Raw genomic sequence first — 13,703 nt, 5'->3', positions numbered from 1 at the left:
GAGTTGCTTAGCTTAGTCCTTTGTCATAGTAATATTTCCCTTTCTAATGTTTTTTTCTGTTCATATACAGCACTTTGAATCATCTTGTAACTGAAAAGTGCTATATAAATCCACCTGCCTTGCCTAATGTAAATAATGCAGGGATGGGCAACCCTGGTCCTTGAAGGTCGATTTTCTGCACATTCTAGATGTTTCCGTGCTTCTCCGTGTGATTCGTAAGAACCGCTCATTAGCGACCTCCTGCAGAATCAGTGACAGGCTGAAGAGATAAGGCACAATCAGGCGTGTCGGAGCAGGGAAGCATCTAAAACAGGCGGAATACCCTCGAGGACCAGGGCTACCCACCTCTGAAATAAAGTGTTGCGACCACAATTAAAACGTTTGGTGATACTAGGATCATCTCCTCATTTTGTTTTAGTGTATAGTGACAAAGAGCCCATCACTTTGATGAACCTAGAGCCTTCGACACTCTATCGTGTACGCGTCCAGCTGAGCCGTCCCGGCGAGGGAGGAGAGGGGTCTCCTGGACCGGAGGCGGTGATGGAGACAGACTGCCCTGGTGAGAGTGAGACACATGCTCAGCTGTTTGGTCAGACAGCCACGCCAATTCTGAGTCGAAGCCTGTTATCTGGGGGGAAAAAACAAACACGCAAGAGCAAAATCAGCTGTTGTATGGGCCAGAAACCTACGTGAGAATGAATAAAGGTGTTCAAATGCTGGAGAAATGAGGCATCATCCTGATTACAATAAGACTCTCAGTACGTGTGTGCAAGAGCGTGTTTTGGTGTCAGTTTTCCAGTAAATATTTCAAGCTTGGCTCGTCGGTAAACATGTCAACCTGAGCTAATCTTAGGTTTTAATCAGAACCAGGGTTAGGGTTAGGCTTGTGTGCACAATCAAGGAATTTGACTTTGGTTACAGCACGCACAGTATACAGACATTTGATGTAAATATGAGCAGCAGCAGCAGAAAAGAGGGAACCTGGGGCAGTGCACGTATGCTTATTTGGTTTCAGAGCAGTGTAGCTGACTATTCAGGCTGTGAGGTGTTACAGCACGTCTGGAAAAGAGTCCAAGTAAAACTATCTAAAAGCAAAGCTCAGAAGAAGAGACCAAAACACAAAACAGTTCTGACAAAGAACGCGTTCCAGCGTTAAAGCTCCAGACGGTAGCTCAGAGGCCATGGGGACAAACGACGGAGCATGGCGGCTGGTCTGGAAGCTAAAAACGATCTGGGAAAGGAGATCAGAAAAGGAGGCCAAGGGGCCGTGGACGAGTCCCTGGAGAGTAACTCTAAGGCTACAGAGGTATATTCAGAATACAGCCTCGGGACCTCAGAGCCCACCAAGATAGCTCTGGATGACAAATTGTTGGCCCTGCAAACATGGGAACCAGCTCCCAGAGAAACAGCCAGGTCCGGGTTGTTCTTAAACGGCTTAAAGAGCACAAGAACAGTCTCTGACAGCGGCAAGGTCGTCTCAGTGATGACGGCGTGATGGGGATGATGAGGGGTCCTTAGACCGCTGTAACCACAGTCTGGGCTCTGTGTTTGGCAGCTGCTGGAGGCTGCCGATAAGTCGGACCCTCTGAGGCCGACAGCAAAGCATCCGGCTGACGGTTGGTGACTGACTGGGCTTCACGGTTACCTTTTTTTGGTGCCGTCTGTCTGGGATTCTCTGGAGTGGGGCAGAAAGGCAGAGCAGCACACGTTGCAGTGTTCAGACAGCGGCGGGGTGTGACAGGAACTGCTCCACTCTCTTGTCACAACGATGCAAAAAGCTTGATTTCCTTATCCGCGGGGTTTGTCGTCGAGATTCACAGCAGCAAAGGAAGCAAGAGCAGGAGGGATGAATGCAGGCCGGAAGAAACGATGCGAAACGAAACAAACAAAGAAATAAATTTCAGCTCCGAGCCGCAAAGAAAAACCCAAACAAAGGTGGCAGAGGGAGAGAGGCAAGATTAGGGAGAGATAAGGGAAAAAAGAAAGAAAAAAAAGAGGAAAAAAAAGAAAAAAAAGAAAAAAAAAAAGAAAAAAAAAGGAAAAAAAAAAAAAAATAGGCACCATGAGGTTCTGAAAAGGATGCAAGTACTGGGGATGGGAGGAGTGTTGAGGGTCAGGTGAGACTAACAGAATTGCAACAATTGAGTGAGGATGACTGCAGGAACTTACTGAACAAAAACACAAGATGAACAAATTGACCAGATACAAACGACTCACTCTAAAACCAAGACAAAAACTCCCAAAGGGGTCTCACCATCATGACACTTAGGAGCCTTTTTAAAACTCTAATATCAGGAAGACTATGGGTATGGAACGACCTGTTTGCACTGACATATTGAAAGTTGCATTTCTGAAATGTGTTTTTTTTTTCTTCTTATATATATATATATTCTCATATTTTAAAATAAAAGTGAAAATGATAGACTGTATTTAAAACGTTGCGTTTTCGGGCTTAGAGCGCTACCCTTTGCCACACCAGTTTCATGCAGCTCATTACCAACATGGGAAATAACAAAAAAAAAAAAATGAACTGATCCGTTCGACTCACCCTTTTATCCTCATCTGCCGCAGAGCCCACAGTTCAGCCCGAGATCGAAAATAGAACCGTGGATTGCCGTAATGCTAAAGTGTGGTGGCGACTGCCGGCCAACGCTGACATCACCCCTGGCACGGCGACTGGCTTTTTAGTGCAGCTCTTCGAATCCCCGCCATACAATGAGAAGGTTTTGGAGAAGACCACCCTGCTCAACGTGCTCTCCACCGAGTTCCACGACCTGAAGTATCATCATGACTACAGCGTGGTGGTGCGCCTGATCAACTGCGGCAGCCAGGGGCCGGCCTCCAAACCCTTCCATTTCCGCATCAACAGCCAGGGTAAATGGAAACCTCTGGCTTCTTTTATCTCCGTCCCTCATTTTTTTTTCTTTTTTTCTTTTTTTTTTGGCGGTCGAGGAAAAACAGATGAGATCGGCAAATTTTACGATTTAAAAATGTTGAAAAGGACATGTAAAGATGTTTGAGAAGCTTACAAGACACACAGATAGGAGAGTTTTTATTGGTTTCTTTTTGGTTCTTATACATAATTTTTATGATGACACGTTTTTGCAACAATTTTTGTGCTTTAAAAAAAAAAGCCCAACAGCGAAGTCATCTAAAGCCACAAAACTCATAAATCTGAATGGAAATGTGGAAAAAAAAGTAATCCTTGCTCCTTGTGATTGCTAATTAAAGTTTTCGCAACCGTCGTTTTAAAACATTTCTGACTTCAACAACAACTGTGTGTCTGTGCGTTTGTGCGTCTCAGGGCCATCACCCCCCCGCAGCGTCCAGGCCCAGTCCCTTTCCACTTCGGCCATCCAGGTGAGATGGCAGCCCCCCGAGAATCCAAATGGAGGCATAATCAAATATGTTATAGAGTACCACCCAGTTGGCCAAGGGAGCCCTCATCACTGGCTGGACATCGATGACTTTAACAAGACCACGAAAGACGTGACGGCTCTCAACAGCAGCACCCTCTACCAGTTCAGAGTAAGAGCGTGCTCCAAAGTGCCGGGCGAGTGGAGCACGTTTGTTCAGGAGAAGACGCACGGGGATGGTGAGATCGAGTTTGCTATCTGTCAAAGTTGTTGTTGTTGTTTTTGGATGTAGCACACATTTTTAATGTGTTCTAAGGTATTTGTAAGACTTTTCCCAACCAAGTACTGAGTGCATTAATGGACATTTTCAAATGTATGATTTTGTTTTGCTGTTATAATTTTTTTTTTTTACTTGGTCTGAGGAAATATTCTAATATTTTGAGATAGGATTTTTGAGTTTTCTTCAGCTGTACGCCATAATCAGCGATATTAAAATAAAAGGCTTGCGATATTTCAGTTTGTAATGAATCCAGAATGTATGACATTTCATGTTTTTTAATCGCATTACAGAAAATAAAGAACTTTATCACAATATTCAAATTTTCTGAGACAGTCCTTTACTTGGGTTTTTGAGATTTAAACATTGTAAGCGGCATAAAACCACTAAAATACTGCATCCCAGGGCGCCAAAAAAAAAAATAATCCAAAAGTTGGTGGGTTGCTTTTAAAAGAAACAAAGCATAAATACCCAAATTTGAAATGAAAAAAAAAAAAACTAAAAAGATTTTTGTTTTCCTTCAAGATAGTTTTTTTTCTAATCTAAAAATAACTCACGCTGGGAAATATTTTTATTTTGCTATACATCTGGCAACTGAAACAGGAACTAAATGGGATTTACTGAACTGTTTAAGATGGCTATACTAAACCCACATCTGTCGCTTCCCTAAATAGAAATAATGCATTTCTTTCTTCTCTGTTTTCTTTTTTCTTTCTGTTTTCTTCCCTTCTATAAAAATAGACACACAGATTTTAGCACCGACCATCCAAGGTGTTTCTGGGAAGCCGGCGGGGGACGGTAATCAGCTGCTGGTCGCAGTGGTGGGCTCCGTAACTGTGACCTGCGTGACCATACTGCTCGCCCTGCTGGCTCTTTTCTATATCAGGAAGATGCTGCTCAACCGTCGGCGCACATTTACCTATCAGTCTGGATCGGTGAGGGTGCACCTCTGTGAACTTTTGAATCACAACTGTGGAAAAAAAAAAAAACATGACATTTTTTAACACTGAAAGTCAAGACTAAGAATTCACATTGACTTGTACTTTTGCAAACTTTTTATGACCAGGGCGAAGAAACTATTCTGCAGTTTAACTCGGGAACCCTGACCCTCACCAGAAGGCCCAAGCCCACGCCAGAACCGCTCACCTATCCAATCCTCGAATGGGATAGTATTAAATTTGAAGACGTCATCGGAGAGGGCAACTTTGGCCAGGTTCGGACAAAATTTTACTCTTTATGTCATTGTTGAGGGATTCTGCCATGGTGCCCGAGCTTTCTGCACGGCTTTAAGCAGTTAAGTTAACCACGGTTTCGTAACAGGTCATTAAAGCCATGATCAAGAAGGACGGCAACAAAATGAGTGCAGCCATCAAGATGCTAAAGGGTATGTACTGTCCAACATTCTAAACAAAACCCAGCTTTCTTTATATTCTTCTTGTGATGAAACAGACATTTTTAAATGTTTAAAGTGGTCTTTATCAGGAGTTCGTAAGGTTTCTTTACAAATCCAGTTTTTCTTCTGATTTTAAACACATTTCCTGTCCTATCTGAGCACGAGAGACTCAAAACAACTGTATAAAGCAAATCTAGTGTTTGAAATTAGGTGAAACAGACTCTGCGTAGTTGTCTATTACATGTTAGCAGAACAGGATTGTTACCCTAGGGTTTATCATTCTTTTTTATCCATAAATGATTGATAGATCAGAGTTAAGAGACATTCACCTAAAAATGTTCACAGAGGGTCCTGAACTTCTGGGTAAAAGCAGCTAAAATCGAGCAAAAAAAGCACACCAGGCAATTGCTTGAAAGCAAAATCTATAGAAGGAATCAGGTCTTGTCTTGACTGCGTTGTACGTATCATGCAGCAGCTCACTGGTACAAAAGAGCTAATTTAATGGCGGTGAAATTTATTCCGGAAAGTTTGCTTTGCTTACATGTTGTGTAACAATGTGAGGTGCCATGTCCTACCTGCAGAGTTTGCCTCAGAGAACGACCACAGAGACTTCGCTGGAGAGCTGGAAGTGTTGTGCAAACTGGGCCAGCATCCCAACATTATCAACCTGATCGGAGCCTGCGAGAACAGAGGTGAGTGAGCGACATCTAGTGGCGCGTATGTGTCTTGAATCGATTTGAAGTCAATGATGGGGGGGATGCTGCCATGACGCAAGGAATCGTTTTCTTGCTCACAGAGTAGTTTTGTGGCCACATAAAATAACCAAAAAAACATTGCAATACATTTTGGTTTGGAAATCATCTACAAGGAAACATAAATTAGCAATTTATGCAAACTCTAATGAGTACAGCAACCCTGATATTACATACAGCACCTTGCAAAAGTATCCACATTTTATATTCATATCTAGATATGAAAACTCACGCATGCACACACTCACGTCTAAGGGCAATTTAGAGTAACCAATTAACCTCATTGGTCATGTTCTTGGACTATGGGAAAAAGGCAGAGAACACGGGGAGAACATGCAGAAAGATTCCTGGATGGGATTTGAACCCTGGACTTTTGTGCTGCAAGGAAAGAGTGTTAATGACTGTGCAAATGTGCAGCCCCTAAATATGATGCAGGCTTAAATATACTAAATATAGAGTAGTGTTTAGGGGGGAGCGTGGTAAATTCCACCTGTCAGACATTCAGGTAAGCCTAACGAGAAGAAGTTCATTATTAAAGGAAAGTCATAAGAACCCCAGTTTGTAATTTATTTAGAGATAATTTTTCATTTTTGGCCCGTTCCTGTGTAAAGGAAAAATATCCGTTCAATCATCCCCACACTGAAAGATAGCAGTAGCAGCATCATGCATTAAAACAACGCGTGATGATGCACAAATAGATAAAAGTTTTCTATTAATGTGACACAATGGATACATTTGTGAGGTAAACACTCCTCCCAGCTGTCTCTTTGTCATCTACAACTCCAAGGCACCAGTTTGAATCCTAAACAAATACTTGTTACCCTTCAAAAGCTTTAAATTCTGCCCCCTCGGTTAGATCTCTATATGCATTCCACTGTCAGACATCTTTGATGTCTGTTTTTGTGAGGCTCAACTGGTGCCGGTTCCTGCCATCATGTATCAGTTTGCCTTAACTTCATCCTGAACTCAATAATTTGATTACTTTTCTTTGATGAAAGATCGATAACACGTGATAGAGGATATCTAGCGGTAAGTACTTTAGAGGGAGCATAACTAACCCAATTCAGCTTTCAGATATAAACTGAGAAATTAACGTGTCCATTCCTCAATCTATTGAATAATATGAAAGGAAGTAAAGATTAAAGAACCAGAGAGAGCTATGCTGACATAACTGAACTCATTTATCTTATTGTGAATGCTAGCAAATCCAAATAAGTATGGAGATTTAAAACCTTGTCTGTATTGTAGTATTACCATCGTTTGGTTAATTGTTCCTGCAGTGTTGTAGTCAAGTCACTATGCCTCGAGTCCGAGTCCAGGTTCGAGTCTCCAGTGTTCAAGTCCGAGTCAAGTCCAAGTCATTAAAAAAAATCCGAGTCAAGTCCACTACTCATCCGAGTCAAGTCCGAGTCGAGTCACTATTGATCCAAGTCGAGTCCTTATTGATCAAGTCGAGTCCAAGTTCCGCACTAAAGTAAGCATAGCCTACATGTTTTTAAACTAAAAAAAAAAATCCACACTCCACCACATTGCACTAATAGATATTAAAATCATACACCAAATAATATTCTAATGACATATTAAAATTTTAGCCTAATGATATAAAAAAAGTCAAGTCTTTTTCTCAATTTCCGAGTCAGAATGATCTGAATGTAGGAGTCCGAGTCCAAGTTCGAGTCATCAGTTCTCAAGTCCAAGTCAAGTCACGAGTCTCTAAATTTAGCTAATGACTCGGACTCGAGTTCGAGTCTCGGACTCGAGTACTACAACACTGTGTTCCTGTAAGTTCTGTTTCAGAAGTAAGTCACTGCTGGAAACAGAGAACATTCTGTGTTGGAGATATTTATCCAGCCTCTCCCTCAAACTGTTATTCCTTCCTTCCTTCCCCATACGGCCCTCGCTAATTGTGTTGGCATGCTTGCTGGTCCTGGTGAAATCCGCATGAAACCTTTCCAACAGCTACAAATGCCTAATAGCCTGTGGAAGGGCTGAAAGCTGTCATGTGCTGACAGGGATTCAGCCATCTGGTTGAGTTCAGGGAGGATTTCATAAAAAAAAATTAAAAAAAAGGTCCGCTCCACCCCTTTGTCAAGTTTAAAATGTTCAAGGCCAAGTCCCTTCCCATCTGTAGCCGCCTGGCCCTCTGAGCAACGGCAAACAAGTCAGCCAATACCTCGGTAAGGGTTTTTGGATAAACAAATAGGATAATGTGGTGGAATGGCTGCTAAGGAATTTTAATTTAAAAAAAGAATGATGTAAACAACTTGGAATGGCTCTTGATCTTTGAATATTAATTGGGCGTGTTATAATGGCCCTGCGTGGTTCTGTGTGGTGAACTCCCTCCTATCCGTGAGGGCCACTGCCCTGCTGAGTTGGATTAAGATGAAGTACAGAAATTTGGATATACTCCTTTTTTTTTTTTCAATCGTGCAATGCACCGGCACCCTTGGCAAAATAGCAGCTCCATGGATTAGTGCCACCACCACGCAAAACAGTTGTTCTTTGATCCGAAAGCTTCACTGTGACAACTCTAAACATAATTCCAGCCAATGTGGCCAAAAAGGTCACGCTTCATTTTGTCCGGGCATAACATTTATTTATAGAAGGCTACCCTGTGTGAGGTATTCCATTTCAGTTGAACTTCAACTTTAATTAACCTAAAAATTCAGAGTAAATCTAGACTTAGCGACTCAGTTCTTTGTTTCGAAGCTAACCACACCATTGACAAATGGTCAAATAAATCATTAAAAAACCCTCATTAAACTTTTCACCAGAACTATACTGTATGTTTTTTATTTTTTTTTCAGGCTACCTGTACATAGCCATAGAATACGCTCCCTACGGAAACCTGCTGGACTTTCTGAGGAAGAGCCGCGTGCTGGAGACCGATCCCGCGTTTGCCAAAGAGCACGGTACGGCGTCCACCCTCACCTCCCAGCAGCTGCTGCAGTTCGCTGTGGATGTGGCGACCGGGATGCATTACCTCAGTGACAAGCAGGTGAGACGGGAGAATATCTGTTTGATAATGAAGGACGTATCTTTAACTAAGCGTGTGCTTGACTAGCAGCTGTATCCTAATATTAGATGTTTTTAATAAAAAAAACGTTTGAATGTTGCGTTACATTCAGTTCAGTTCGGTTATATTTTTATAGCACCAATTCATGAAACATGTCATCTCAAAGCACTTTACAAAGTCAAATTCAATCAAATCATGCAGATAGGTTGGTCAAAAAGTTTCCCATATAAGGAAACCCAGCAGATTGCATTAAGTCTTGACAAGCAGCATTCACTCCTCCTGAAGAAGCGTAGAGCCACAGTGGACAGTCGTCTGCATTGATGATGGCTTTGCAGCAATTTCTCATACTGAGCATGGATTTCTTATTCTGTGCAAAGAGGCTGTGGGTCTAATCGTAGGAGCACCCATAAGCTGCACAAAGAAACTGTCACATACATAGATAAACTGAGTAGCCATAGGTCCTGACATCATTCCTGTTGAAATCTTTACAGGAGTGATTGATCAAAACCACCTGCAGTAAGGAGGCAAACAGCTCCAATTATGCTACAATAACTGTGACAGTCAACAATTATTCTTGAAAAATGTTAATTTGGAAGGTGTACCATCAAAATTCAAATCTTTCTGTACATTTTGTTTACATCCTATCTTATTTTTTTGCCCTTTTTGTAAAACATGTTAGTTTGTGTGTTAAATCAGAAGTAACTCAGCAACATCATTGCTTTCCTTCTGCTGTTGGTTCTAGTTCATACACAGAGACTTGGCAGCAAGGAACGTTCTGGTAGGGGACAACCTTGTGGCGAAGATCGCAGATTTTGGTTTGTCCAGAGGAGAGGAAGTCTATGTCAAGAAAACAATGGTAGGTATTGTAGTTTTAAATGCATCCAGGAGAGGGCGCTGAAGGCATTTTTATGTTGCTCATTTACACAAGTGGTCTCCAATATCAAAACACTGGGGTTGTTTTCTTGTTTGTTTGTTCTTTGTTTGATTGTTTTATCTTTTGCTAATTAAATACACTAGAATCCATTTCATATTTCAGTCCTTAGCAAAACTGTATGACAATATGATTTCATAATTTAGCTGTTTGATTGTGGCGTGTCAGAGCAGGGTCTAAAATATACAGGACACTGGCCATGATCTGGATTTGGACACTGAAATCCAGATTACATCAATAAACACATGCTAAAATTCCCTTTAGGAAAGTTTATTAAATATCAATTCAAGCCATGTATTTATACGATTTAAAGGAATCCAAATTGTACGTGGTATCAACATACGTGTGGTAATCAATTTTTAATCATATTTCAAATATGAAATGATGGTTACAAATAATCGGGCTATAATCCCTGGTGTAGCTTTTTTTTAAATGTTTTCTGTGAGCTTTTTTTTTTACACTTCACATGAATTTACTTGATTCTGATTCTCCACTTGGACCAGTTGGTTACACAAATATGACAGGTACTGAACCTGATCAAAATAAATAAATAAAAGTCTAAGTAACTTCCGTCTGGTCGACTTTGCACAGTAATATTCAATAAATTAGAATAATATTGAAAATACATTTATTTCAGTAACTTAACTAAATGAAACAGATTATGTCAATAAACAGGCTGATGCTGTTTTAAAGCCTTTATGTCTGTTAATATGTTTTTTTTTCAGCCTCCGTCTAATAAAAGAAGCATTCTTAGAATATTCAGAAACACCATAAACCCTATAAAAACTGTTGTATTAGACTGCCACCGCATCTTAAGGTAAAAAAGACAACTATGTATAGCAAAGCAAACTTGCACTGAATTTCAAATTTTGGTCCAGACTCTAAAACCAAACAACCAGCATGCAAATTTTCTTTTGGGTCCATTTTCTTGTACAGAATGCCAATGTCAACTTTATTTACAGAGCACCTTTAAAACAGTTGCAGCTGACTCAGTGTGCTTTAGAATAATCAGCAAATCCACGAAAAGAAAAGAAATCATATGACAACTTTCAACAATTACAATTATTCACAAGGACTTAAAGGCCACGGAATAAAAATGGGTCTTAAGAAGCCCCTTAAAATGATCTAAGCCTTGAGCACACCTAATATGAGAAGGCAAATTATTCCACAGGCAGGGAGCCACGACAGAAAAGGCACGATCTCCTTTAATCTTGGGTCTGGATTGAGGAACATTTAGTAAATTCTGATTATTTGAGCTCAAAGATCTTGTTGACGTATGTGAATGCAACATATCTTGCAAATAAGGTGGAACTAAGCCATTTAAAGTTTTAAAAACTAGCAATAAAATGTTAAAGTCAATTCGACATGACACCAGAAGCCAATGTATGGAGGCCAACATTGGTGATATGTGCTCTCGTCTCCTTGTCCCAGTTAGAAGTCGGACTGCTGCATTTTGGACCATCTGAAAGCGATGTAAATTATAGTGATCTAAACCTTTTATACAATGAACGGTAGTAATCCAAACGAGTTGTAGTAAAAGCATGAACATTTTTCTCAAAATCCTTGAAACAGAGCCAGGACTTGACTTTAGCTAATAGACGTAAATGGAAAAAAAAACAACTTGATCTGACAACTTGACTTCCAGTACTTGCTTATGACAACGGCAAGGTTTTTTACAACTGTGGTCAAATGGAGTTTAGGTACTGAGAATTGCGCTGGGTCTAGCATGAAAATTCTTCTGTTCAAATAAAATCACCTGAGTTTGCATCCATCCATTTTTTGACTTAAATTAAGCAGTCTGACAAAGACTGTAAACGTTCTTATTATTCTTCATAGGCATGTACATCTGTACATAGTCGACAAAACAATGGAATGAGATATTAAACTTACAAAAAATGTGTCCAAGAGGTAGTGAAAAAAAAATACAGGAACCAATATAGGGCCTTGTGGAACTCCATATAATAAAGGTGCAGGAACCTCCTGACAAGACTTTGTTTTAGATATTAATGAGTTCCCCTGTAGACCGAAGTGTTGTGTAAACATGCACAGAGAATCGCATTATACTGTGTGGTAATAGCTTAATTTTATATTAAACAGCTTCTTTTTTTTATGAAAAAGGTGTTTAAACAGACTGAAGGATGTATCAGTTTTACTCAGGATCTGACATTTCTGTTCTTTAAAGTGTAACTGTTTCTGTAGCAGAAGATTTTACATAAATCTGCCGGCTTTGGTTTGCTTCTAGGGGAGACTCCCAGTGCGCTGGATGGCCATTGAGTCCCTGAATTACAGCGTGTACACTAGCAAGAGTGACGTGTAAGTCAATTATAGTTTGAAAACAAATCGCATATTGCAAGAACGCTTTCTCCTAAAATAAAGTTGTTTCTTATGTACACCACAAAATATCTTGCCCGAGAAAACAACAAATCATCCCCTGTCTCTGTCAGACTGATAACAGTGTGCAGCGTAACTGATAAGCGCCGACCAGGAAGCCTAGGAAACAGACTGAGATGTTTTTTCTCTGTCAACTGGAGCCTATTTATACAGCAGAGAGCAAGTCAGCAGAGCACAGGACAGCAAACGGAAGAAAAAAAAAAAAAAAAAAACCTTGCCTGTGAGGACCAAACAGTTGTAAACATTAGAGAGGACGGGGAAGGCGGATCAAGTAGGGACAGAGTGAGGCAGAGATACACGCTCGACAAAAAGTCTGAGCGCAAACACTACTTTGTCTGCTTGTGTAATCTACCACACCAGCTTGTGACATATAGAAGTGGTGGTTATTTTCGTCAAAGAGTTTGTCTTATCAGATTCCAGACAAGCTTGTGGTTTGTGTTCAAACTCAATGACACGTACACATGTTCATTTCTTAAAAACAAATGTTGGCATCAAAACGCATCGAAATCAAAAAGGCTATCTCACTGATATGTCTTCCATTTCTGCATTTTTACTTCATGCATTTTTTTTTTCAAGTCTAAACCTTGTACGAATGCTAGATAAGGTTGTTTTGGATTTGTATGGTTTCTAATCAGTAGATTAGCACAGCATCTTCTGTTTGCAAGGCACCAGATATGATCAACAAAGCACATAATTGTTTTATAACAATGTAAAAACACGTTTATAGCCTCTTCAACCCACTGGATCTGAACTATTTTACAAACTTTTTTCCTCACAGATGGTCCTTTGGAGTTCTCCTCTGGGAAATTGTAAGCTTGGGTAAGAATGCATGCAGCATCACTTTGCAATCAAAAGAGATTGTGCCATAAGATGCCTGTTTACGATTGTTTTCAAACCTATGCACAGACTTCAAAGTAAAGTTCTGGATTTATTTTTGCTTTTATTTAACAAATATTATTATTGGTTTAGCTAAATTTACATCAAATATTCTGTTTTTGCTTCAGGAAGCGCAAGCCGTTCCACAGCTACCCATGTAGCAGCATCCGTTGTCGCTGTGCATCGCATGGCTAAGCATTACACTTATTTTCTCTGTTTATGAATCAGGTGGTACGCCATATTGTGGAATGACATGCGCTGAACTTTATGAAAAACTGCCACAGGGCTACAGGATGGAGAAACCCAAAAACTGTGAAGATGAGGTGTAAGTTTCCTATTATAAATAGCAATAAACATATTTATTTTACTATTTTGATTCTTGCTAGGAGTTTTATTAAGATGACTGGGTGTTAATGTGTTTGTGCTATCAATGTTTGTTCTTCCAGCTATGAACTAATGAGGCAGTGCTGGAGGGATCGGCCCTACGAGAGACCCCCCTTCTCACAAATCTCTGTCCAACTCAGCCGGATGCAGGAAGCCAGGAAGGTAATCCTTGATTCCCGACACAGTGCCCTTCAGTAGTTTTCATACTGCTCCAACCTTTTCACTTTTTCCATAAATGCACCATTCCCTCGTGGAGATGTGGTGGTGGTGGCAGTATCATGCTCTGGGAAAGCTTCAGGGAGAAGGTGGTTGATGAGAAGATATACG

At 40.5% G+C, this 13,703-nt stretch overlaps 1 protein-coding gene across 1 annotated transcript in view; it reads left to right on the top strand.

Annotated features, from left to right (window-relative positions):
- The window catches only part of tie1 (tyrosine kinase with immunoglobulin-like and EGF-like domains 1), a 29,834-nt gene that overhangs the window by 13,250 nt on the left and 2,881 nt on the right, over window positions 1-13,703 (top strand). Inside the window, exons 11-23 of the mRNA XM_012878031.3 lie at window positions 419-559; window positions 2,572-2,874; window positions 3,305-3,595; window positions 4,375-4,568; window positions 4,700-4,846; window positions 4,954-5,017; window positions 5,608-5,718; window positions 8,586-8,776; window positions 9,537-9,650; window positions 11,968-12,038; window positions 12,895-12,935; window positions 13,221-13,317; window positions 13,439-13,538. Coding sequence (XP_012733485.2) covers window positions 419-559; window positions 2,572-2,874; window positions 3,305-3,595; window positions 4,375-4,568; window positions 4,700-4,846; window positions 4,954-5,017; window positions 5,608-5,718; window positions 8,586-8,776; window positions 9,537-9,650; window positions 11,968-12,038; window positions 12,895-12,935; window positions 13,221-13,317; window positions 13,439-13,538 — 1,865 coding nt within the window. The remainder of the gene's footprint in view (window positions 1-418; window positions 560-2,571; window positions 2,875-3,304; window positions 3,596-4,374; window positions 4,569-4,699; window positions 4,847-4,953; window positions 5,018-5,607; window positions 5,719-8,585; window positions 8,777-9,536; window positions 9,651-11,967; window positions 12,039-12,894; window positions 12,936-13,220; window positions 13,318-13,438; window positions 13,539-13,703) is intronic.

The sequence above is a fragment of the Fundulus heteroclitus genome, chromosome 9, assembly GCF_011125445.2.
Source record: "Fundulus heteroclitus isolate FHET01 chromosome 9, MU-UCD_Fhet_4.1, whole genome shotgun sequence".
In the NCBI taxonomy this organism is placed as follows: domain Eukaryota; kingdom Metazoa; phylum Chordata; class Actinopteri; order Cyprinodontiformes; family Fundulidae; genus Fundulus; species Fundulus heteroclitus.
This window is presented reverse-complemented; position numbering and strand designations above follow the sequence as displayed.